The sequence below is a fragment of the Balaenoptera acutorostrata genome, chromosome 15 (assembly GCF_949987535.1).
Source record: "Balaenoptera acutorostrata chromosome 15, mBalAcu1.1, whole genome shotgun sequence".
Classification (NCBI taxonomy): domain Eukaryota; kingdom Metazoa; phylum Chordata; class Mammalia; order Artiodactyla; family Balaenopteridae; genus Balaenoptera; species Balaenoptera acutorostrata.
This window is the reverse complement of record NC_080078.1, coordinates 36134723-36160108: the sequence shown is the minus strand read 5'-3', so window position 1 is coordinate 36160108 and position 25386 is coordinate 36134723. Positions and strand designations below refer to the sequence as shown.

Genomic DNA, 25386 nt, shown 5'->3' with positions numbered 1-25386 from the left:
GGAGGCCACAGGCTAGACTGGCCTCGTGGGTTGCAGCTCTCGAGTGAAGGGCCGTCTAGGCCACAGTACCTGCGGGCAGTGTGGGGTGCTGGCGGGCAGCCTGGGGGAGCTCTACAGAAGTTGCCTTCCTCCCCGTCCAGGGCCGTGGCCCAGGCAGGCTGATGTGTGGGCCCTCGCTGAGGCCAGTCCCTGCTCAGAACATTCACGGGGTGTGGAGACGGCACCTGTCTGTCCAGGGCTGCTCCATCACCATGGAAACCACGGCCCCTTCCTGCTGCCCTCCTGTCAAGCTGCCCGCGGCCACCACGCACTGCAGCTCTGACCCCCTCAGGCACCCACTGGAGCTGTGAGGCAGAGGAAGAGCGGGGTCCTCCCTCAGGGGCTAGAGCTTTCCGCACACTTCCTCGCGGACTCACATGTGGGACGGGCAGCCCTGCTCTGTTCAACCTCCAGGCTCAGAGGGCTGACTGAGTACCCACGGACACATGTCTCCCCCCAAAGCCCAAGCTGGAGCCCAAGGCGTTCACAGAACAGCCCCAGGGCCGCCTCCTCTGGAAAGCCGCTGGCTAAAATGTATCAACCACCTTAAGAATCTTCACAGCCTGCAGCCAGCAACACCCCTCATAGGAATCTAGGTGGGGGTGGGCAAGCTCTAAGGCCCACGGGCCACATCCAGCCTGAGACCTGGTTCTACCAATGTAGTTTTACTGGGACACAGCTACGTCCCTCATTTATGTACTGCCCATGGCTGCTGCTCTGCTACAAGGTGCACTGACAGAGACAGCCTGGCCTGCAAAACCCAAAGCATCTACTATCTGGCCCTTCACAGAAAAAGTCTGCCCCTGCTCTAGGCTAAGAAACTCACAGAGAAGGCAGAGAAAAACCCTATATACAAATACACTCAAACGTTACAGCTTATAACACAGTGACATAAACTGGAAGTAATCCACGCTTCTGAGATTAGGAGCTCCACTGAGAAAACTGTGAATCTATATGATTAAATATTTCCCATGACATTTATTAAATTTTTGATGAATTAGAGAAAATGTTTATTATGTGGAACAAAAAAAGTGCAGGATAGGACTTCCCTGGTGGCGCAGTGGTTGGGAATCCGCCTGCCTATGCAGGGGACATGGGTTAGAGCCCTGGTCCTGGAAGATCCCACATGCCGCGGAGCAACTAGGCTCGTGTGCTACGGCTGCTGAGCCTGCACTCTGGAGCCCGTGAGCCACAACTACTGGGCCCAAGTGCCACAACTACTGAAGCTCACATGCCTAGAGCCCGTGCCCCACAACGGGAGAGGCCACCGCAATGAGAAGCCCGCGCACTGCAACGAAGAGTAGCCCCCGCTCGCCGCAACTAGAGAAAGCCCACGTGCAGCAACGAAGACCCAACGCAGCCATAAATAAATAAATAAATTTATTAAAAAAAAAAAAGTGCAGGACAAACTAACATGGAGAGTATGATTCCTACACGTACAGAAAAAGCATAGAGAGAAAGACGTCAAAATGGTGACAGGCCCTGTCCCTGGGTGGAAGGGTTACAGGTGACTTTTTTTGTTGTTGTTGTTGCTTCTTTACTTTTTCACTGCTCTCCAAAATTTGTAAAACAAGCATAAACTACTATGCTTGGGTGATCAAAAGAAAACACCTCCCGTGACAATTCCCTTCCAGCTTCCTCCTCGCTCCCATCCTGTCTCATTCTGTCTCTCTCTCTCACTCACACACACACATACATACACACAAACACACACACACGCTGTGGAGACAGCACAGAGGGGGTTTCTCAGTGGAGGAGGAGGTCACAGCCCAAACACAGGACTCTGTCCAGGTTGGTCCCTCTGCCTGGGACACCTGTCCCCTCCTCAGTAAGGGTAGCCCCGACCTCACTGTCTCTGGGAAGCTGTGTCACCATCGTATGCCCGAGCAAGGGAACCATGTGACTGTCTTGCCCTCGAGCACGGCTCCTTAGGGACCTAAGGGGACAGTATCCCCGTCTGATTTACCTCTGGACCCCCAGAGCTCAGGCCAATGTCTGGAGCCTACTGTTTAATAAACCAAACAGGGGGAAAAAGTGGATGAAGACCAGGAAATGGGGCTTCCAAGAAGGCAGAGAGAAGAGAAAGTGGGAAACAGGATCCTCCCGTGTATGCAGGCCCCACGTTTTCTCTTCAGAGGTGTCAACCCCACCCCAGCCAGCTCTGGTCCCCACCCCTCCGTGGCCACGCTTCCTGGAAGAGCCCTTGCAGGCTCCTTCCTCGCCTCCCACCTTCCTTCACATGTGGCTTCAGGCAGCAGACACCCTGCAAGCTCCTGAAGGTCTCATGACCCAAATCCACAGGTATGTGTCAGCCGCGTCTTCTCAGACCCCTCCCCGTGTTCCCTGGACGCCCTCTAGCCTGGGTCTCAGGGCTTCCTTCCTCCCACCAGGCGCTCCCCCGTCTCCTCGCAGGTTCTGGTCCTTCCTCAGGCTCCCTCTGCCTCTGCTCTCAACCATTCTCTCCCACTCAGGGCACTCTCATCCCTCTGCAGGTGCCACATAAACACAGACGCCACCCAGGCCTCCACCTTCCACTCAGACCACTGCCCAGAGCCAAGCGCACGGACTCAACTGACACCTCCGCCCAGACCTCCCCGGCACCTCCAACCTGGGGAGTGCCCAGTCTCGGTGGCAGGCCTCCTCCAGCCTGTAACCCAGGAGCCGGCCTCGGGACCCCCCACCCCTCACACACAGCCCACCGCCAACCCCGCAGCTCTCTCTTCCCCCGCTCCCTCGTCCCCTCTGCAATTCTCTGTCCACACTGCAGCAGGGGAGCCTCAAAATGCTGATCTGCTCGCCTCACACCTCAGCCACCCACCTCTGGCTTTAAAAACACTCCAGTGCTTTCCCGTTGCTTCTGTAGTAACAAGTGCGACCCTGTGTACACAGCTCTGCTCTCTGCCCCCAGCACGCTCCCCCTGCCCCGCACCATGAACCCTTCCCTTACAGCCCTTGCTGGAGGCCAAGCCTCCCCTGGCCTCTCCAACCACTCAAAGCACCTCATGTCCCTCTTTCACAGCCTGGGTCACAATTATCCTTTTATCTGTACAATCCCTGGACCCACATCGGCCACCCCCACTAGCACAGGACTCAGTGGGCACAGGAACTGGCATCACCGAGGACCCTGAGACCTTCTGACTGGCCGGAGGGCCAGCACAGTGCCCAGCTTGTGGACGCTGCCTAACACGACCCTCACGGAGAGGCAGGCAGTTTGGACAAAGCAGCCAGGCAGCCAGGTGAGGCTGGCTGAGGGTGGTGTTGGGAGCCCCAGAGGTCCAGTGTGGGGCTTTCTTTAGTGGGGTGGGGGCTTCAAGAGACAGGTATGAGCCAGAGGCATGAGGACAAGGAAGGTGAACACCTATCCTGGCCTCGGTTTGCTGCTGCCCCACAAGTACTGCCGAGTCTGACAGGTACAGCCCAGGACACGGGCTCTGCGACACGACGGCCCTGGCAGAGCTGGGCATGCCTCAGGCCCCCCACAGGCACTTACTCGAGTCTCACTGCCCACCCTTACCTTACATGTCGTGCCCACCAGGGCTCCGTCCCGGCTCCAGGTGGCACCCTGCACCAGGTCCCCGTGGGCCGCCAGCTCTGCAGAGAAGCAGCCAAGGTCAGGAGGGGTCCAGGGTCCCCCCAACCCTGTCCCACGCAATGAGGGCATCAGGGAAGCGGGTGCAGGCAGGCCTGGCTTGAGGGTAATTCAGGGAAAGGGGCAGCAGCAGTGAGGGTGCTTCAGGCAGAGGAGCAAGGGCAGCAGCTCCTCCCAGATTGGGGGGGGGTGCTTTTGAGGGGGGGGTGCTTCCTTCAGCCCTGCCCTCCTCAGGCCACACTCCCACTCCCTTCCCAGGCTCCCTGCTCCTGGGCCACCCCGCTCTGCTCAGTCACCAACATCCCCCCAATCCCCGCAGACCACGGACGTGTCAAACACACACCCGCCCTGGGCCCCTACTCGGGCCATCCCCATTCCCTCCCCCAACAGCGTGACAGTTTTAAAATGTGTCCACAAATTCTTTGACACTCCTCGTATTATAGACCGAATTGTGTCCCCCACAAAAAGATGCTGAAGTCCTAACCCTCAGCACCTGTGAAGGTGACTTTATTTGGAAATAGGGTCTTTGCAGATGATCCACCGGGGAGAACTGAGATGATGATCAAGTTAAGCTGATATTGCTAGAATGGACCCTAATCCAGTATGAACGGTGTCCTTGTGAAAAGGGAAATCAGAGAGGAGATGCAAGCACAGAGAGAAGATGATGTGAACAGAGGGAAGATGGCCATCGACATGCCCCAAAAAACACCTGAAGCCACAGAAGCTGAGAAGGGGACCTGGAACAGATTCTCCCTTGCAGCTCAAAAGGAACCAACCCTGCCAACACTTTAATTTTGGACTTCTGGTCCCCAGAATTGTGAGACAATAAATTTGCTTGTGGTACTCCGTTACGACAGCCCTAGAAAACACGTCCTTTCAAAATGTAGGGCCCGATTCCCTTCTTCTTGAGTGTGAGCAGGACTCAGAAACTTGCTTCTAATGGAGAGCCTGTGCCTTCCAAAGCTGGGGCGTAAATGGTACCGTGGCCTCCTCCTTGCTGCCTCTCTTGGACTGTCCACCAGGGGAAGCAGCTGCCATGCAGTGAGGGCGCTCAAGCAGCCCACAGAGAGACCCATGGGGGAGAACCAAGGCCTCCTTCCCACAGCCGGCACTGTGTGAGTGAACCACTTAGGAAGCGGATCCCTCCACCCCAGTCCAGCCTTCAGGTGACGGCAGCCCCAGCTGACAGCTCAACCCCAACCTCATGAGGAGCCCTGAGCCAGAACCACCCAGCTTAGCTGCTCCCAAATCCCTGACATTCAGAAACTGTGAGATGATAAATGTTACCAGCTTTTATAAGCCTCCAGGTTTCGGGGTAATTCTTTCTGCAGCAATAAGAAACTACTATGACAAGGTCTACTCCCCCGAGGTTAATCCCAGCCCTGTCACCTGCTTGCACTGTGGCCTTGGTTAAGTTATTTAACCTCACCTGTAGCACGGGAACGGCAACACCCCCCCACATGAAGCCCTCAGCACAGCGCTGGGCACACGAGAAGGGCTTGAGAGATGCTAGTTACAGCTGGGGTGACTCTCTGATGACACACTGCCGGGTGGCCTGCACCAGGTTAGGGTGGTCTCCTCCACTGCACCAGCAGCACTTTGGGGGCAAGGCCTGCACCTTGAATTTCATGTCCCCTGTGGCACAAGACAGCTCCATGATGGGCGCTGGCTGACTCCTCAGTAACAGATGCTGTCAGGAGGGAGTCCCTCAGACACCCCGTTACACTGTCGGCCCTTGGTCCCAGCCCCAGAAGTGGGGGTATCACCATGGTGAGCCTCATCCACCCTGGACACTCTGCACAGCACTGTGGGGCAAGTCCATCCTTCAATTCTCTGAGCCTCATGTCTTTCTTTACCTTGAACCTGTCAAGGAGGACTCTGCAGAAAGGATTTGGTGATGCTGCCACAGAAAACACCTGGGTTCTGCTGTGGGTCACACTGCAGGGTCATAACCATTCAAATACTGAGGAATCTGACCCAAAGTTGTCACCATCTACAAGTGGTCTGATTGTGTGCCCCCCAAATTCACATGTTGAAACCTAACTCCCACTGGGATGGAATCCAGAGGCAGGGCCTCTGGGAGGTGATAAGGTCATGAGGGTGGAGTCCCATGAAGGGTATTAGGTCTCTTATAAAAGAGGCCCCAGAGAGCTCCCTCACCCCTGCTGCCACGTGAGGACACAGCCAGAGGACGGCCATCTGTGAACCAGGAAGCAGGTCCTCACCAGACACTGAATCTGCTGGTGCCTTGATCTTAGACTTCCAGCCTCCAGAACTGTGAGAAATAAATGCCTGTTGTTTATAACCCACCCAGTCTGTGGGATTTTGTTATAGCAGCCCAAATGGACCAGGACAATATATACTGGGAAAATAAGAGAAGCAGCACCGGGCGGGAGGGGATGTAGAAACAGCAAAATTCTCATCCCCTAGAAGAGAAATCAGTAGTTTGTTTTCAAAACTGAAATGTCACACAATTCAAGAAATAACAGTATAAGGAAGTTACTTAGACATATGGAGGAAAAAGCAGGAAAAACAGCTAAGTGAGATGAAAACATATGCCTATGGGATTTAGGGAGGGATGGGGTGTTTGTAACAAGCCTTGTAAAATTATATGTAATATATACACACACGTATACAAACATACACATACACACACCTATATATATACATAAATACATATATACGTATATATATCACGTACATGTGAAACTTTGATACGTGCCTTAAAAGTCATGTTACCAAAATCATAAACAAAGAAACAAAGTGCTGCCAGACGGGGCTGCCCAGGGAGGGACAGTGAGTGTGGCCCATACCTGTGAGGGGCTGCTGCTTGGCGGCATCCCAGACCTTCACGGTCCTGCCCGCCGCGCTCACCAGGATGCCATCCGCGGTGGGGTGGAACTGCAGCACCTCCACCTGGACGTCCTCGGGGCCCAGCACCAGCCCAGGCCCTGAGGGCAGCAGCCCGTCGGGGGCAGGCAGTCGCCAGAGTTTCACCTGCAGGAAAGAGCGAGTCCGTGAGCTCAGGACTGGGTGGGGCCTCGCTGCCTCCAGCCAGCCTTGCCCCAGCTGCCCCCTACCCCAGGGGAAGGGAGGGGACGGGCTCAGGGTCACAAGGTGTGGTTAGGGGCCGAGGGGAAGATGTGGGAGTGGGGAGACCCAAGCGCACTGCTCCCCCAGCACCACAGGCCTGCTGTCCTCAGGCAGCCGAGCAGCAGAATGCAGGTCATGTCCACAGCTCAGGGTAAGCGCACGGGAGCACACGGGAGCTGGCGTGGGTTGAGGAACTTAGCAGGAGGGGCTGGACTGCAAACCAGCAGGGCCCTGGTGGCTCATAAGGCCTGGAATAGCTCTTCCAGCCGCTCCACTCACCGTTTTGTCGGCTGAGGCAGTGGCCAGGAGGAAGTCATCAAAGGGAGAGAAGTCCAAGTCCGTGACCAGGTCTGAGGGAGAGTAACAGCTGACACGGGCCAGACATGGGCCAGATGTGGGCCCGCCGGAATGTCCTGTTCCAGCCCACCGTGCCCTCTCCCAAGGCCGGAACCACGGCCCAGGGCCTCTGAGCTGACCCCTCTGCCTACATAGCAGCAGGCTAAAAGTCCTCGAGGGGAGGGCACCTCTGGAGACCGCAGGCCAATGCCACAGGCCCCTGCCTACAACACACATCCCCAAGAGCCCTGCATCCCAGGGTGGTCAAGGGCCCATCACTGGGAGGTTGGCAGGATGAGGGGCAAGAAGCTCCTTGGATCACCAGGTACCTGCATTCGCCCAAAATCCAGAACCCAGCTCTGGTGAATGGATACAAGCGCCGGCCCCGACGGGATTCACATATAGGGCAGACTAGAGGCCACCCAGCCCTAACAGACCCTCATTACATCCACAGGGAGACACACACTTCTCTGCAAATGCAGCAAGAGGCGGGCCGTGAACTCAGGGGGGACCCCAAGGTCAGGGGTCAGGGGAGGCTTCCTGCAGGGGGCACGGTGGGCCCTGGAGAATATGGAGGGTGGCACAGGTTAGGACATCGGGTAGGCAGGGGGCTGGAGTGACATGCCTGACCTAGGAGTTCTCTGCCCCTTGACAAGCCAGGGCTGGCCCACCTACAGGAGTGCACCTGACCCAAGCCCAGGCAGCCAGCTTCTCTCCGAAGGGAGTTAAACCAGGAATGGGAGGCCTAGAGACAGGGTGCCTTAGGGACTGGCCTGGGTGGAGAGCAGCCAGCTGGGAGGGAGCTGTCAGCTCTCAAGCCAGGACCCTCTTAAGGCCTGTGTGTCCAGCTGCTCCTTCAGTTCTGGAAGCTCCCCAAGAGTCTCCCAAATCCCTTTTTGGCTTAAGCAAGCTGGAGTTAGTCTCAGTTCTTTGCAACCAAAGAACCTGAACTGCTCAGCTCCGGCGGGCCGGGAGGGCAGGTGGGGCACACGGAGTGAGCCAGAGCCCAGAGGGGAAGTGAGACTGGGGCTTTCGGGGGACAGAGACAAGGCCAGGGCTCAGGTGTGGGGGCAGTGGAGATGTGAGCAGGACGGCCAGGCCCAAGTCACCAGAGCAAGGAGCACAGTGACCATCCCTACTGCCAGCCTCCGCAGGGGGGCCGAGCAGGTACTTTCCTCCCAGGCCAGAGCCTGACCCTGGGCATCCTGCCAGAGGAGACAAGGAAGAGAAGGGGCGGGGACTTCCCTGGTGGCGCAGTGGTTAAGAATCCACCTGCCAATGCAGGGAACAAAGGTTCGATCCCTGGTCTGGGAAGACCCCCACGTGCCGCGGAGCAACAAAGCCTGTGCGGCACAACTACTGAAGCCCGCGTGCCTAGAGCCCGTGCTCTGCAACAAGAGAAGTCCCCACTCATCACAACTAGAGAAAAGCCCACATGCAGCAATGAAGACCCCACACAGCCAAAAATAATAAACAAAATTTTTAAAATTAAAAAAAAAAGGGGCTTCCCTGGTGGCGCAGTGGTTGAGAATCTGCCTGCTAATGCAGGGGACACGGGTTCGAGCCCTGGTCTGGGAAGATCCCACATGCCACGGAGCAGCTGGGCCCGTGAGCCACAATTGCTGAGCCTGCGCGTCTGGAGCCTGTGCCCCGCAACGGGAGGGGCCGCGATAGAGAAAGGCCCGCGCACCGCGATGAAGAGCGGTCCCCGCACCGCGATGAAGAGTGGCCCCCGCTTGCCGCAACTGGAGAAAGCCCTCGCACGAACCGAAGACCCAACACAGCCAAAAATAAAGAAATAAATAAATAAATAAATAAAAAAGAAAATCCTTTAAAAAAAAAAAAACAAAAACAAAAAAGGAAGAGAAGGGGCGGACGGGAAGAGGCACACCTTGGGACAGGCCTAACCTGGACTCCTGGCCACGGAAGCCCTGCCACCCCACCCTGCGGGCTCCTCACGGGACAGGGCAGGGCCCAGGCTGGGCGCAGATGCTGGCACCCCCAAGGGAATGAGCAGTGGTGATGTGGCCGATCTGAGTGCTCAGTTGTGCCGGCAGGCTTGTGGCCTTCACGTGTGTTTATCTCAGCAAATCCTCACAACGACCCATCAGGATGGCACTGCGGTGTCATCCCCAACTGGAGGAAGAGGACACGAGGACAGAGAGGTTAACTAACCTGCCCATAGCTGCACAGCTAAGAAGGGGCAAGGCTGAGGGTCAGGCAGGCAGTCCAGCTTCAGAACCTACATCTTCAGCGCAACACATGGTGTTTCCCAACTCAGAGCAGGCCCCCAGCCACCACCCCCCAGCCCAGTCATTCAGCAACGCTCTCTAGATGCTTCCCAGCCTTCTGCTCCCCTGGACCAAAGGGCCGCTTGGCCCTGAGCCAAGAGGCAGAAGGTGCCCCTGAAGGCAGGGTGCCCCGAAGTCAGGGCAGCAGCGAGAACCCAGGCCACCACGGTTCCGCCCCCCGACCAGCACCTAAGAGGGCAGACCGGTGCCTGGTGCCCAGACAGCAGGTTCTGAGGCGCTGGAGCTCAGCTACCCCCAGAGCAGCTTTCTGGCAAGGCTGCTCCTGCAGGGAAAGGCTCTGGATAGCGGGAGCCACAGTGAGGCTACGATCTGCCAACACAAGCCTGGTTCCCCAGTAACAGGGGGCCCACCACCTTGCAGACAACACCAACTTTTGGCCACTTCCCCATGAGAAAAAAGCATCAAGAAGCAAACAGCATGGTGCCTAAAAGCACCTGGGTTCCGATTCTGGCTTACCAGCAGCGATGCCAACACTGCTAAATTCTTTATCTCTTTGAGCCTCAGTTTTCTTAGCTGAAAAACTGGTTATTTAAAAACCTACTTCGGGGGCTTCCCTGGTGGCGCAGTGGTTGAGAATCTGCCTGCTAATGCAGGGGACACGGGTTCGAGCCCTGGTCTGGGAAGATCCCACATGCCACGGAGCAGCTGGGCCCGTGAGCCACAATTGCTGAGCCTGCGCGTCTGGAGCCTGTGCCCCGCGACGGGAGGGGCCGCGATAGAGAAAGGCCCGCGCACCGCGATGAAGAGCGGTCCCCGCACCGCGATGAAGAGTGGCCCCCGCTTGCCGCAACTGGAGAAAGCCCTCGCACGAACCGAAGACCCAACACAGCCAAAAATAAATAAATAAATAAATAAATAAAAACGTGAAATCAAAAAAAAAAAAAAAAAAAAAAAAAAAAAAACCTACTTCGGGGCTTCCCTGGTGGCGCAGTGGTTAAGAATCCGCCTGCCAATGCAGGGGACACGGGTTCGAGCCCTGGTCCGGGAAGATCCCACATGCCACGGAGCAACTAAGCCCCTGCACCACAACTACTGAGCCTGAGCTCTAGAGCCTGTGAGCCACAACCACTGAGCCCGCGTGCCACAACTCCTGACGCCCGCACGCCTAGAGCCTGTGCTCTGCAACAAGAGAAGCCACCACAATGAGAAGTCCGCACACCACAACGAAGAGTAGCTCCCGCTCACCACAACTAGAGAAAGCCCGTGCACAGCAACGAAGACCCAATGCAGCCAAAAAAAAAAAAAAAAGAGGTATGAGAATGGATGAGAAAGCAGACTTCGTCTACGCGCTACAACATTAGATGGATCGCAAAAACATCATTCCAAAAGTAACAGACCAGATTCGAAAGACTATGTATAGTGTGAATCCATTTATGTGAGACGTCCAGAAAAGGCCAGTCTGTAGAGCAGAAACCAGCAAACGTTTTCTGTGAAGGTTGGGATAGGAAACGTTTTAGGCTTCGAGGGACATACAGTCTCTGTCTCCTTAACTCTGCAGTTGTTGGAAAAAGCAGCCACAGACGGTAAGTCAATGAAGAGGCGTGGCTGTGTTCCAATAAAACTATTTACAAAGACAGGCAGCAGGCCAGATCTGGCCACACAGTAGCTTGCAGCCCCTGCGGCAGAGGCAGAAAGATCAACGGATGCCTGAGGCTGCAGCGCCCAAGGTAGAAACGCATTAACTGCCAAGGGGCACAAGGGGTCTTTCTGGAATAATGGAAATATTCTAAAACTGGATGGTGGGATATGCAACCCTGAAACTTTAATAAAAGTCATCGAATCCTTCACTTAAAACAAGTAATGTTTATAGTATGTAAATGATACCTCGATAAAGTTGTTTCAAATTTTAAAAAAGGATTAGGTGAGAAAACGCAGATACACGCTTAGCACCCGGGGAGCTCTCCATCAGTCTTCACTACTGTCATTTTATTAACCACCACCATCTTCATCAGGACCGCTACACTGAGCTGCACACCCAGACCAGGGACGAAGGATCAGCCCCCTTCCCTCACCCAAGGCTGCCCAACAGGCAGCCAGGAGCGCAGACCAGAGGGTCTGGGCCCATGGCCACTGCAGCTGGACAGGGAAAGGGGAGGCAGCTGGGCCAGCGCTGCTGTAGCCCAAGGAGAGCAAACTGTTCCCTCAAAGCAGGCAGGCTGCCAGACAGACTGCTGGGTGCCCCCAGAAGCAGCTGTAGTGGTGGACAAAAGCTCCCTTTGTGAGGGCCCATCTCCAGCCCTGCAGCCCAACCAGCCCCCTCCTTGGAGTGCCCTGAGCAGCCTGGCTGGAGAGGATGCCTGGTGGTGAGAGGTGATCTGCTGGGCTCCAGGTGAGCACACAGGGCTAAGAACCGCATAGGGTTGAGTCTTCTGCAGTGATGGGGAGCCAGCATCAGCCTGGAGCCTGGCACTGGCCGGTGCATATCCCCCTCCTTCCAGTCTGACCACCTGGAGCACCCAGCTTCCCTCCTCTCTGCCCAGGCCGGAATTCTCAACCAGGAACCAGCCTTCCAATCCGGACCCCGTCTGTCAGAAGGCACAGTGAGGAGAACAGGAAGGACCCAGCCAGCCACAGGGCTGTGGGACCAGGTGAGTATGAATCCTTGGCCCCAGGGAGGGAGGGGCAAGTTCCAGGCTTCCTGGGTCCAGTCCCCACTCACCTGAATGGCAGCCCAGGTGGGTCACATGTCTCTTGTCCTCTCCCTGGCCTTCCAGAGGCACGATGCCCAGCACGCCTGTCAAACAAACACGGGGACTCTGACTTCAGGCCTACTAGGGATCTGTTACCCAGGACTCCCAGAGCACACAAGACCCAAAAGCTCAGCCTTGGACCTTCCCAGAGCCTCCACCAACTGTAAGGCCACACCCTTTGGGACAGAGTGATTGGCAGAGGTTTCGGTTCCTGCCCCACACAAGAGCCTTCCGTGACATCGACTGCGCAAAGACACTAGGGTAAAAGGTTGTCTCTTTAAGGCACTGTGGGTCATAAGCAGTCAGCTTGGGGCTACCAGCTGCCACCTTCCCAGCTTTACCTGAGAAAGAAGCCCTCACCCAAGGGCAGCAGAGCTGAGGAACAGGTAGAGAGGTCAGGATACAGTGAGATACAGCTCTGGCCTGAAGCCTCTGGAATTCTTAGTTCTATAAATCAAAAGGTATCCATTTCTTGCTTAAGTCAATTTGAGGTCTGAGTTATCACTGACAACCAAAAGAGTCTCAACCAACACAGGGAGCTTTTGCATTCGTATTGACCCCAGCTGCTCCCAGACGAGGAGTGGATTGCATATGAGGATAGCTGGAAACAAAGGCGACAGCCCCCTCCCCACCCTCCAGGCCAAGCTCTTGAAGACCAAGCCAACATGTTTATACAAAGTGTGCTGGCAATGCCCGAAACAAAGTCAATCTGCCTACTGCACACTGACCAGTTTGCAGGGGTCTAAGGCCTTCATGGTGCTGACCTCTGAGCCCTGAGAGGCCCCTCCAAGCCTCTGGCCCCACCCTACCTAGGGTGACAATGTCTGAATCCCCACAACCATGTTCACCTCTCTACCTGGACGGTCAGAGTTGAATGCAATTAAGCTGCAGCTGGCTTTGATATGGTTCCCACATGAGGGGACAGTTCCTGCTCGAATGTCACTGATCCAGGTCTGAAAATAAAGAACAAAAAACGTGTTGGCCAGGGCTCTGCCTAAAGCAAGGGATAGGACATACGGCATAATCCAGGGAAATCTACCTTAAAGCTGCACCATTAGAGATGCATTCCTTAGGATCAAACCGTGTCCCCACTCACACAGTCCCTTAGAAAATGTAAAATGTCCTTGAAATGATAACCTGTCATTAAGGGGTTGATTTTGCTTATTAAATAAGTTCTCTAATAAGGAGGAGGAAGCTGTCAGAAGGAAGCTCAGGCTGAACAAAGTCAAGAGGCTAACTGCGCAGTGTGTGTGTTGGCGGCGGGTGGAGGGGTTTGATTCTGTTGAAAGGGAGAGAAGCAGAGAAAGGAGAAGTAAGCACCTAAGGTAGAAGACAGACTTGACTTCCTCAGCTGCATTGCTGAAGGCCTCCACCAAGTACGGGGTCTCTTCCAAGCCCCAGGAGAAAACACTCAAGCTCAGAGAGGGGAAAATAAAGGCCTTTCCACGAAGTCCCATAGTCAGGTGAACGATGCACCCCCATAAAAAGGCAATAAGGTTAACACCCCCACACGTGGAGGTGCAGAGGAACACTTTTTCTAAAACGGAGGTCGGCGAGGTCCCAATGTTTCCTGTTGGTTTCAGCACCTCGCAGCATCCCTGCCGCCTGACGATCGAGCACCCACATTTCCCAGCCCACCCACTCACAGTGTCCTGGAAACCACCCCCACCATCCAAGTTTCTAGTTCAATGTTCACCTGCCACGGGTAGAACATTATCATCTTGCATTATTCTCCCCTCCTGATTCATGTGTACTGTACAAATATAGTGACAGGAAATATCTTTGAAAAGAACCCATCACCTGTTCTCCCATCTCCCTAACATATAAACCGTTTTAAGCTCTCCCTGTAATCCCTAATTCCATGCCTGTCTGTTTACCTTGTTGGACTGAGGTCCACCCAGAAACAAGCCCCAGAGCTCCTCAAGTACACTCCAGACCCCTCCAAGCATTATTGCACTCAAGAGCAATGATCTTAAAGAAAATGTGAGAACCTCTCCACCACCAGCCCCCCACACCCGCTTCAACCTTTCGATTGCTCCCCACTGCACTCAGAGTAAAACCCAACTTCTTCCTGTGGCCCTCGGGCTCTGCAGGCCCACTCTGGACTCATCTGACACCATGCTTCCCTTTCACTGCCCTCCATCCACCCTGGCCCACTTTCCTTCTTCCACCAGGCTCTTTCTCACCCCATTCTTCCTATGGCTGGCTGTTCTCACCCTTCCTGCCTTAGCTTAAATGTCACCTCCTCCCAGCAGCCTTCCCAGACTACCCTACTGAAGTTAACCCCACCTCTAGATCCATCTGAATCTTCATCTTCATCCCGGCCCCTCATGTGTGTTCTTCGGTGCACTTATTAAAACCTGCATTGCCCTTGCATGCCTGTCTGCTTTCTGGCTGTCTCCCTCAAGAGACTAAGCACCAGAGAGGAAGGAAAATGCTGTCATGTTCACCGCTGTGGTTCCAGCAGCTGGACACAGCACATGGGACATGCCCAGGAAATATGGTCCAGAGGATAAAAACCGGGTTTTTGCTCCAGGCTGCCCTCATGTGAGACGGTCCCTGATGGGGTCACCAGAGGTCAGTTCCTAGGCTTCATTATTGGAAGACACTCACAAGCCTTCCAAATAATGTTTCGCTCCAGACCAAGGATGGCATCATCTCTGAAGCACACCCCTCATCAGGCCTGCTGCCCTTCCAGGGGACCGAGGTGCCCCCACCACCACCTGGTTCAGCTCTTCCTCTGGGCTCCACCTGCTCGGGCTTCCCAGGCCCCACCCAGCCTTTGGCAGCATCACCCCGAATAGGGGAAGAGCTCACGCCAGCCGCGAGAGGAAGCGCCGGCGGAAACCCGAGGGAGGGGCGCGCTTCTGGCCGAGGAGCTCCCCCTCTCCAGCTGACACACCCGGACTCGCCAAGACCAGGGCAGAGAGGGGCATGTCTCTCACACCCCAGCCCCGGGCAGGGACGATCGGGGAGGCAGGGAGGAGGAGCCGCCCGGCTCGGAGCGAGGCCGACCGGAAGCCGGGAAGGCAGGCAGCCTCGCAGGCTTCAGGCCTTGGCCCCACTGGGCTGGCTGCGCCGCCTCGGTGGTCCCGGTGCGAGGCGGCCGGGCCAGCGGACCGCAGGGCTCATCGAGAAGCCAGAGAGTGTCCCGGGAGCGCCAGGCTCTGACCGCCGCGCGGCGACGGACGGCCCGGACGACGGGCCCGGGCCTGAAGGGGGCGCGCCTGGGCAGGCGGGCTCGGGTGGCGGGGGGTCCCCGCGCTGGGCCAGAGGAGGGGGAGGGGTGGCCGCTGGGCAAGGGGCGACGGCAGCCGGGCTCACCTCGCGGCGGGGCAGCCGAGCTTCCGTATGCCGGAACTTGGACACCTTGAAGCGGTTCATGGCGGCGGGGACCGCGGCGGGCGCAGCTTCGAGGACCCGGGCGTCGACTCTCAGGTGCACCGCGAGCAGCCGCGACTCCCGCCTCCTCCCGCCCCACCCACGGCCCGCCGCGCGCGGCCACGCCCCTACGCGCCTCAGGCCAATCGCAGCCCGCTCCGGTCCACCGAGCCACTCCCCCAGCCCCTCTCCCTCCGCGCGCACGCCGCGGGCCCCGCCCCCCGGCGGCCAATCGCTGCTCGGCATCCCCTGGAGGCCCCGCCCCGATGCCGGAGGCCTGGCCGCGCGGGTCCGGAGGTCACGTGCGGCGCGCTGTCCGCCCCCGGTCCCGCCGAGCGTGCGGGACTAGGGGCAACAGCTGTGATTTTGTGGCTAGGGATTTGCCTCGGGAGACTTTCCAGTGTAAGGGGCACGCCCTTCCCCGGAAGGAGGGAAACCAGAAGTGAACTAGCTCCACTTAGGAGACTGGGAACGCTCTCAGGGAGAGACGGGCCGCTGGCACGGGTCACACAGATAGTGGCAGCGGAGGGGAGCCCAGGTCTGATGCAAATCCCTATTCCTGGGACCTACTCTATAGGCTCCGCATCCCACCCACCCTGCTTAGGTCATGTGGGCTCGGTAGGAGGGGGGATGGAGACTTCAGCGTCCCCTTGTAAGGACGAGTCAGGCCTTGGGCGCGGTAGGGCAAAACTCCTCGAAGGAAATCAATCAATTACAGATAAGCTGAAAGGGCAGTAGATAAGGGCCATGGCGAATCTCTTAAACAGCAAATTTGCCCAACCGGCGCTGCTTGGTTAGTCCCCGGACAAACCTGGGGCGATGCATTCCACAAGCCTTTCTCTTCGCTTTGAAAATTGACTCCGTGATTCCAGAATATGCTTTCTGCTTGAGAACAGACATAACACCTGCTCAGGCGTGTCTGGAAAGGGGACTTTGATCTGAGGAATGCGAATGATTGGTCGCAACGTCCCGCTGCTGTGAAAATTCGCCTTCCGCAGCCTGCTGCAGACAACAGCCTCAACTTAAGCAGGCTGCCCAGAGGGTAACTCTGAAAGCTTAGTCTGACGATGGGCACGAATGGACTCCAAAATGCAAGTTCTTTTTTTCAGTTCTCACAGGTAAAATGTGACCACTCAGGGGCCCTTACTGAGTTAAGCGCGCCTTTGATCTCCATAAACTAAAGATAGGCTGTCAGTAGGGTTGACTGAGGCCTGGGATTTGGAATTCCAAGCAGTCTGGCAGCCACTGGAGTTCAGCTTTCCCATGGCACATACTCTTCAGACTCTGGAATTCCAGCAGCTTTGGAAAAGGCACCATCAGTACAGTCTTGAGTTCGTGTGGTGTTCAGTTACTGCAGGTGTCGCTTATGCTTTTTTTTTTTAAATTGTGGCAAAAAACATATAAAACCTAACATTTTACCTGTACAGTTCAGGAGTGTTAAAGACATTCACAGTGTTGTGCAACAGATATCCAGAACTTTTTCAAGCAAAGCTGGAACTATAGCCATTAAACAACAGCTCCCCATTTCCCCTTCTCCCCAACCCATAGTAATCATCATTCTGCTTCCTGTTTCTATGAATTTGACTACTTTAGATACCAAATGTAAGTGAAATCATGCACCATTTGTCCTTTTGTGACTGGCTTATTTCATTGTAATGTCCTCAAGGCTCATCGCTGCCGTAGCATGTGACAGAATTTCCACCCTTCTTAAGACTGTATAATATTCTGTTGCATGTATTTACCACATTTTGTTTATTCATTTGTCCATCAATGGTTACTTGGGTTCACCCACCTCTTGGCTATTATGAGTAATGCTTCTAAGAACATGGCTGTGCAAATATCTCTTCGGGACTCTGCTTTCAATACTTTTGGATATATACCCAGAAGTGGGATTGTTGGAGCATATGATAGTTCTATTTTAAATTTTCTGAGGGATCTCCATACCAGATATTGTTTTTAGAATTACAGTTACTAAAAGTTAGGGTTTTAAAAAAATATTTATTTATTTATTTGGGTTGCAGTGGGTCTTAGTTGCGGCATGAGGGATTTTTAGTTGCGGTGTGTGGACTTCTTAGTTGCAGCATTTGTGCGGGATCTAGTTCCCTGACCAAGGATCTAACCCAGGCCCCCTCCATTGGGAGCACAGAGTCTTACCCACTGGACCACCAGGGAAGTCCTACTAAAAGTTTATTACCATCCTTTAGTTACTGTTGGTTGCTTGGTTAATTCTACAGTATGCAGTAACCCCTATTTGCATCAACTGTATTTGACTTATAACTTCCAGTACGGGGACATTCAGACGTTATGTATTGTGGTTCAAATATAAATCAACTGTAGACCTAAAACTGTAAAATTCTTAGAAGAAAACATGGGGCAAAAGCTTCACAACAACCTTTCCCCTGGCTGGCAGCTTGGAGGCTGCACGATGCCTGGAGTTACTGTAAAAGATGTGAACCAGCAGGAGTTCGTCAGAGCTCTGGCAGCCTTCCTCAAAAAGTCCGGGAAGCTGAAAGTCCCTGAATGGGTGGACACTGTCAAGCTGACCAAGCATAGAGAGTTCGCTCCCTACAATGAGAACTGTTTCTACACACAAGCTGCTTCCACAACACGGCACCTGTACCTCCAGGGCGGCGCTGGGGTTGGTTCCATGACCAAGATCTATGAGGGGTGTCAGAGACATGGTGTCATGCCCAGCCACTTCAGCAGAGGCTCCAAGAGCGTGGCCCATCGGGTCCTCCAAGCCCTGGAGGGGCTGAAAATGGTGGAAAAGGACCAAGATGGGGGCTGCAAACTAACACCTCACGGACAGAGAGATCTGGACGGAATTGCTGGACAGGTGGCAGCTGCCAACAAGAAGCATTAGAACAAATGATGCTGGGTTAATAAATTGCCTCATTTGTAAAAAAAAAAAAAAAAAAAAAAAAGACAAAGCTTCACAACATTGGATTTGGCAATGAATTTTTGGATATGACACCAAAGGTACAGGCAAAAAAAGAAAAAATAGACAAATTGGACTTCATAAGAATTTTTTTAATTTGTGCATCAAAAGACACTGTCGGGGGCTTCCCTGGTGGTGCAGTGGTTAAGAATCCGCCTGCCAATGCAAGGGATACGGGTTTGAGCCCTGGTCCGGGAAGATCCCACATGCCGCGGAGCAACTAAGCCCGTGCTCCACAACTACTGAGCCTGCGCTCTAGAGCCCGTGAGCCACAACTACTGAAGCCCGCACGCCTAGAGCCTGTGCTCTACAACAAGAGAAGCCACCGCAATGAGAAGCCTGCGCACCCCAATGAAGAGTATCTTCCGCTCACCGCAACTAGAGAAAGCCCGCGCGCAGCAATGAAGACCCAACGCAGCCAAAAATAAATAAGATTAAAAAAAAAAGAAATAAAGACAATCGGGAATTCTGTGGCAGTCCAGTGGCTGGGACTCTTCACTTTCCCTGCTGAGAGCCGGGGTTCGATCCCTGGTCGGGGAACTAAGATCCCACAAGCCTCATGGCGCAGCCAAAAAAAAAAAAGGAAAGAAAATCTGCAAGATGCAGATTTCATCAGGCATAGATGAAACTTGGGAACAAAAAGATAAATACTGTACGATTCCATTTATGAGGTACTTAGAGTACTCAAAATCATAGAGATGGAAAGTAGAATGGTGGTTGCCAGGGGCTGGGGGAGGAGGAAGTGGGGAGTTTAATGGGTATAGAGTTTCAGTTTTACAGGATGAAGAGTTTGGAGATGGATGGTGGTGATGGTTGCACAAAATTATACATATATTTAAATGGGCACAGTCAGAAAGCGAGAAAGCCTTTAACCCCCAGAGGTAACAAATGGATATGCCATGGGCTAAATCTGGTCTACAAATATGTTTTAGTGGTTCACTTGGTGTTTTAAAAATTGGGAAGCTTCAAAAAAGTTTGGATTTCAGATCTCTTGAAAAACTGAAAGATCTGGCAACACTAGGTCCACATCCCTACGTGGCTAAAATGCGCTGGAGCTCACAGCAACTGCCACTTTTAAAACATGTTTTCCTCACTCACCACAGTCCCACCAGCCCCTGTGGTCTTTTGTTTGTTTGTTTGTTTTTTAAATACTACTGTTGATTTTTAAAATTATGTATTTATTTATTTGGCTGCATAGGGTCTTAGTTGAGGCACGTGGGATCTTCATTGCAGCATGCAAGATCTCCATTCTGGCATGTGGGATCTTTAGTTGATTACTTTTGGCTTCGCTGGATCTTCGTTGCTGCCCACGGGTTTTCTCTAGTTGCAGCAAGCTGGGGCTACTCTCGATTGGGGTGCACGGGCTTCTCACTGTCGTGGCTTCTCTAGTTGCAGAGCACAGGCTCTAGGCGCCCGGGCTTCAGTAGTTGTGGCTCGCGGGCCCTAGAGCACAGGCTCAGTAGCTGTGGCACACGGGCTTAGTTGCTCCGCGGCATGTGGGATCTTCCTGAACCAGGGCTCAAACCTGCGTCCCCCGCATTGGCAGGTGGATTCTTAACCACTATGCCACCAGGGAAGTCCCAGCCCCTGTGGTCTTATGCACAGCCACTCCACTCTTGTGCTTTACCTGTCTGGTCCTGGCACCTGGGTTTGTGATCCCCTGACCTTCTCTCCCAGGAGAGAAAGAGGCCATGCCCCTGGCTGTGCTGGGTCATGTGACTGTTGCCACAAACTGGGGGCTGGTGGAAGCAGAGTAAAAGAATATCAACTTTTCCATTGCCATAGTGATGAACCTGAGCGCCACAGCAGGGGAGACGGAAGGGCCAGAGGGACATCATCAAGGCCCAGAGAATGACCATCTCAAGTGTTCCCAGGTCCATTCTGGCTGAGTGATCACTGGAGAATAATTTTAGTAGAGTTCAGAGCTCTAAGGCTGCTGCAGACATGAGAAGAATAAATTACTTCATGGATTGCAAAGTTGAACTGACAGCCTCCAAGATTCCTTCCAGCCCCTCAAGCCTATGAATTGACAACTTTGTCTCTTTGCACTCCTAGAAACCCCATTTCACTGTCTGTTTATAAGGACACAGGAAGACACCTCTCTACCTTAAAAGGCAGCCTATCAAAACGTGGATCAAATTTCAATAGGGCGGATGTCTGGTTAGCTTGGTGCCTGGCAGGATGATTTCAATTTCACAGGTCCTATTTCCAAGAGTAATTAATAATGAACAAGAATTTGGGAGTCCATTGTAGTGAGGTCCTCATTCTAGAAAACTCAAAACACTTCGTGTAACCAAAGGAAGAGACATCAGCAGAAAGAAAAGGGACGAGCAAGAAGAAAGCAAAAAAAAAAAACCACACAAACGCATTAAAGAGCCTTAGGATGCATCTTTATTTTCAGCTGTGATGCCAAAGAGAGGAAGTTTCTGACATGGTGTTCCCTTAATTTTCTGTAAAGTCAGTTGTTTCCATAAATTAGAATTTTTGCAAGAGAGGGAGGCATGAGGCCAGCTTCAGTGCCAATAACAAATTATTTAGATCTAGTTTTCTGCCCCTGAAATGGTTGTCTATTAAAATACACAGAGGCACATGTAGTTATTTCAGCACAGGAAGCGAACAATTAAGCAACAAAGTACATTCCAAAAATGGAGAAAAACATGACAGTGCACCTTGTATTATTATTTTGTTGTTTATGGAGGTGTAACCATGTAGTCTTGGGGCTCTTAAGTTTTACTACATCTAGTGATTTGTTCTGATTTTTTTTTACAATAACTTGCAAACTATATATATATCTTTGGCCATGCTGCGCGGCATGTAGGATCTTAGTTCCCCCAACCAGGGATCTAACCCGTGCCCCCTGCAATGGAAGCACGGGGTCTTAACCACTGGACTGCCAGGGAAGTCCCCAAAATATTTTAACAGAAACACAAAATTTAACTTTTGTGGTGATAATTCACAACTAAAGGACATTTCCATAGAAAAGACTGTCATTTACTAAGGTGATGTTTTTCACTTTGGAGTCTACTGATCACCAGGAGATCCACAGCTTTATTCTCAGCATCTGTGGTTATTTTTTTCCTTTAGGAGTTCCTTTCATTTCTCAGGTTTGTGAAACATTGCTTAAGGTTAAGCCTAGTTTGGGCAGAAGAGTATTTAGCTGGGAGCTGAAACCACTTGTGGTTTTTTTAAAGGGCCTTTTAGGAAATCATTAGCATGAAAGTCCTGTTGGGAATACCCAGGTGAGCCAGGCAAGGATATAGTTCATCTTCTACTGCAGGGAACTGCACCCACTGCAGAGGTCATGCCTGGGAACATCTGGGTCCCACATTCCACACTCCCTCGGAATTGTCCCATACTCTCTTGGGGAGGAAAGGAAATGCTACAGCTAGAGAAATTGTGACCTTGCTTGTATTGCCTCTGAAGGCTTAGGCCCTTCTGCCCTCCTGGGAAGGGCTCCTCACTCATATGGAGACGGAGCAGCGGTCCCATCATGTAGCCATGGACTTGGGCAGTCCCATAGTACCTCAGAAGCCCAATGTCCACTGGAAATCACAGGGTAGACCCTCTAGTCTCCCTTTGCCTTCAGCCCAGCACACTGGAGGACCACACTTAAATTCCCTGCTAGTGCTCCCAGATCTCCCCACCTCAGGAGAGCCAGAAAGGGCGCAGTAGAATAGTAAAGTGAGAAGTGCAGACAGGAAGATGCTTGCGAAACTTGTCTGCCTTTTCCTAAACATTTGTTTCTCCTTAAAGCTGAAGTTTTTGGCTTTAGACCAGAGAAGGGGGCAGGGGTGGGGGAGGAAGCAGGGAAGGAGACCCAGGACATATTTTGCCTGAAAGTGTGGGTAGGTGTCGCCTGTGTGCTCATCCCAGTTTTTAGCCACAGCCATTTGTGTTCCGTCACAGCTGAAGTCCTTGGATGGCGGTGAAATCATCTGTAGGTGAGGGTGGTAATAAATACTTGCCGTGTCTCCCTCCTTTTGTTGTAAAAAGCAAATGAAATTCTGCATGAGGAAGTGCTTTGTAAACTATCCAGGGTTATATGACTGGGATCTACTGATCACAATTTACCAAGGCACACGGTTTAAAGAGAAGAGCTCTAGTTTTGCTGTTAAAAGATCTTAGTTCACCCACTCACCAGCTGTGTGAACTTGAACAAGTCTTTTCACTTTTCAGAGCTTATTTTGCTGTTATTTTGTGGTGAGGGTGAGGGGTCCATTTGTAAAAATATCCTCTGCCCTACTAACCCACAGGGTTGTGATTGTATCAAGATAGAAAACATGAGAAAGTTCTTTGTGAGCTGGAAAGAGACTGTTCTTAGCACAGCCAAAGTTTTCCGATCCCTCCATAGCCACCAATTGCCTGAAATCGGTCCCATCGATATCTCAGGGGTGTTCAGTCCAAATAATAATAACTCAGTATCTTTTTCCCCAAAAACTGCTTCTTTCCTGGGATTTTTAGCTTGGCATGACTACCGTTTGGAGAACATAAAAAAAGCATATTCGTTGTATCCAAACAACCATCGACTCAAGATGATTCAGGAAGCACAGACCAAGGACCACTGCTGTGGAGATTTCCCAAGCTTTGTAATCTACTCATGTTTAGTAATTGTATCATCTCTTGTTTTTCTATGGTGACTAGCAGTGAGAGAAAGCAGGCACAGCCCTAGGCTGCTCTCACCAGGGAGTCTTGCCAGAGTCTTCCGTGTTCTCTCCAGGGCCTTTTTCCTCTCCTTTAGTAGTCACTCTCACCCACTCCATTCCCTTGGGGCTCTCTGCTTCATAAGAGAAAATATGGCCTCCCCAACAATCAGCCTTCCTGCTATCCCCTAAAACAAGAACACACACCCACTTTCGGTGTGAAGGATCTTCACTGTTAATCACTGTGGGGAAGTAGATGGGGGAGGGGCTGGTACTAAAATACAAAACAGTGAGGAAGTTACAAAGCTGACAAAGTTTTCATATTAGTGAGCCCTCCTCTAGTTCCTAACTCGCTCTGAGGTGGTAAATGAAAATCCCTTTGGCTCTTGTTCTCAGCTTTTATTCCTGAAAGCTGTACTTCTCATCCAGCACCCTCCCTCCTCCCCTTAGGTTTTGGGATCCCTGTGGGCAAGTAACTGTCTGCGTTCTCCTTGGTGTTCCAGTGCTTAGCATAGAGCCTGGCACATAGGACTGACATATATTGAGCACTTACTATGTGCCAAGTACAGTATGAAGGCTTTACATGGATTATCTCACTCTCTCCTCAGATGATCCTTTGAGGTAGTTACTATTATGCCCCCATTTTAGAGAAAGGGAACTGAGGGACTTCCCTGGCGGTCTGGTCCAATGGTTAAGACTCCACATTTCCACTGCAGCGGGCACAGGTTCGATACCTGGTCAGGGAACTAAGATTCTGTGTGCTGCGTGGCGCAGCCAAAAAAAAAGAGAAAGGAAACTGAGGCACAGAGAGGTAAAGTAAGTTGTCCAAGGACACACAGCTGGTAAATGGCAGAGCTGGGATTCAGTCCCAGGCAGTCTGACTCCATAGCCCATAAGCTTAAGCACTATGCTGGAGACATTTAAATATTAAACAAACTCTTTTCCCCACTTCCCATCCCATGGACAGCCTTTTCCTTGTTTCTCTAGAATGTCCCTTGCTCACCTCAGCCCTCTACATTTCCTAGTGCAAACTCTCAACTATTTCTTGCAGTTTACAACAGCCTCATAACTCTTTTTCACTGGACCAGTGGTTTATAACCTTCTTTCAATTTCAGAGCCTGTGGAGAATTTGATTGATGAAAGCTATGGATATTTCCCCAGATTTACATCCACATACACAAAAATTTCATGTATAATGGGGGAAGGCGCAAGGAGCACAGACCATCTTAAATTCATCCATGAGCCCTTAGGTTACCTTTCTATTGTTAGGGGTGGTGGTGGTGGGAGTGTGAAAGCAGAAACCCCTCTACAGGACTTACCAGGCCAGGTTTATCTTTCCAGCCTCATCTCCAGTCACACACCCCAAGTTTAGAGCGTACAAGGCAAGCACTTTCACATCTGCTTTTGAAGTTCTTGCTGCTTAGAATGCTCTTCCCCTCCACCGCTACCTGACACACTTTTCACCAAAGTCCAACTCGAATGTTACCTCTCAGATGCCTTCCCTGACACCCCAATGCCCCCGACCTATTTGAGAAACTCCTTCACCAGTGTGCCTGTAACACTGTTTATACCTACGATAGCACTGATCACATTATCTTAGTTACCAAGGAGCCTGTCTCTCTCGATTCATCGTGAGCTCCTCCAAAGTAGGGATGGTATGTCATTCATCATTGCATCCTCAACATTCTAGAACGCGCGGGACACCTAACAGGTGCCCAAAACGTTTATTAAATTCGTTTTCGGGTAGCTCGGCTCTCATTCAGCGATCGGCAAGTTCACTACAGGTTTGGAGAAGACAAATAGGCTTAGGAGAGAGCTGAGTGATCAAAGTTCTTTTAGTGGGGAATCAGCCAGAGGGAGAGTGAGCTTGAGGCCTGGATCTGGGAGTAGGGCAGAGACCGCAGCCGCTTGCGCCTACGCCGGGTGAGTAAGCCTCAAGCAAGGAGACCTAAGACTCAGGGTCAGGAAGAAGGAAGCCGTGCGCTGCATGCTGAGATCTGCGCTACTGATGGCCGCATTGCATGCCGGGGTTTGTAGTCCCGCCCCTTGCAGGGCCCCTCAGACCAGTTACATTCGGCTGCACTCAACCACGTCCTTATACAGATACAGTATTGATCGTCCAGCACAGAATGACTAGGCTCTTCAAGACAAGTTACTTATTAGCACTTTTTAGAGCAAACATCATTTCGGCGTCGGCCACGAAGAAAGCGCATTGGGTGCGGATGCGCATGCGCAACGCGCGCATGCGCCCCGGTGTGTGCGTGTCTCCCTCACTCCCCCGCGAGTGAACGCAGCGGGCCCCGCCCCCAGAAGTGCCGGCTCGGCGCGCGTGCGTCGTCCGCGTGAGGCCGCCTTGAGCCGGGTGGCG

General features: G+C 52.8%; 2 protein-coding genes across 3 annotated transcripts in view; one reads left to right on the top strand and one right to left on the bottom strand.

The window, feature by feature from the left end:
* CORO7 (coronin 7) overlaps nucleotides 1–15533 on the bottom strand; it is a 60137-nt gene extending 44604 nt beyond the window's left edge. For both annotated transcript variants that reach the window (XM_057528937.1, XM_057528938.1), the window contains exons 1-6: nucleotides 15384–15533; nucleotides 12916–13012; nucleotides 12029–12103; nucleotides 7001–7071; nucleotides 6442–6625; nucleotides 3554–3630 (exon numbers count right to left, since the gene is read on the bottom strand). In XM_057528937.1, the coding sequence (XP_057384920.1) occupies nucleotides 3554–3630; nucleotides 6442–6625; nucleotides 7001–7071; nucleotides 12029–12103; nucleotides 12916–13012; nucleotides 15384–15443 (564 nt within the window). In that variant the 5' untranslated portion in view covers nucleotides 15444–15533. The remainder of the gene's footprint in view (nucleotides 1–3553; nucleotides 3631–6441; nucleotides 6626–7000; nucleotides 7072–12028; nucleotides 12104–12915; nucleotides 13013–15383) is intronic.
* Nucleotides 15534–17851: 2318 nt separating this feature from the next.
* LOC103001933 (40S ribosomal protein S19-like) lies at nucleotides 17852–18313 on the top strand. The gene has a single exon (XM_028166392.2). The coding sequence runs from the start codon at nucleotides 17866–17868 to the stop codon at nucleotides 18301–18303; it is 438 nt and encodes a 145-aa protein (XP_028022193.2). The 5' UTR covers nucleotides 17852–17865; the 3' UTR covers nucleotides 18304–18313.
* The last annotated feature ends 7073 nt before the right edge of the window (nucleotides 18314–25386 follow it).

What these genes read in the sequence shown, in the direction of transcription:
- LOC103001933 (XM_028166392.2), top strand. Translation starts at nt 17,866, where the DNA reads ATGCCTGGAGTTACTGTAAAAGATGTGAACCAGCAGGAGTTCGTCAGA.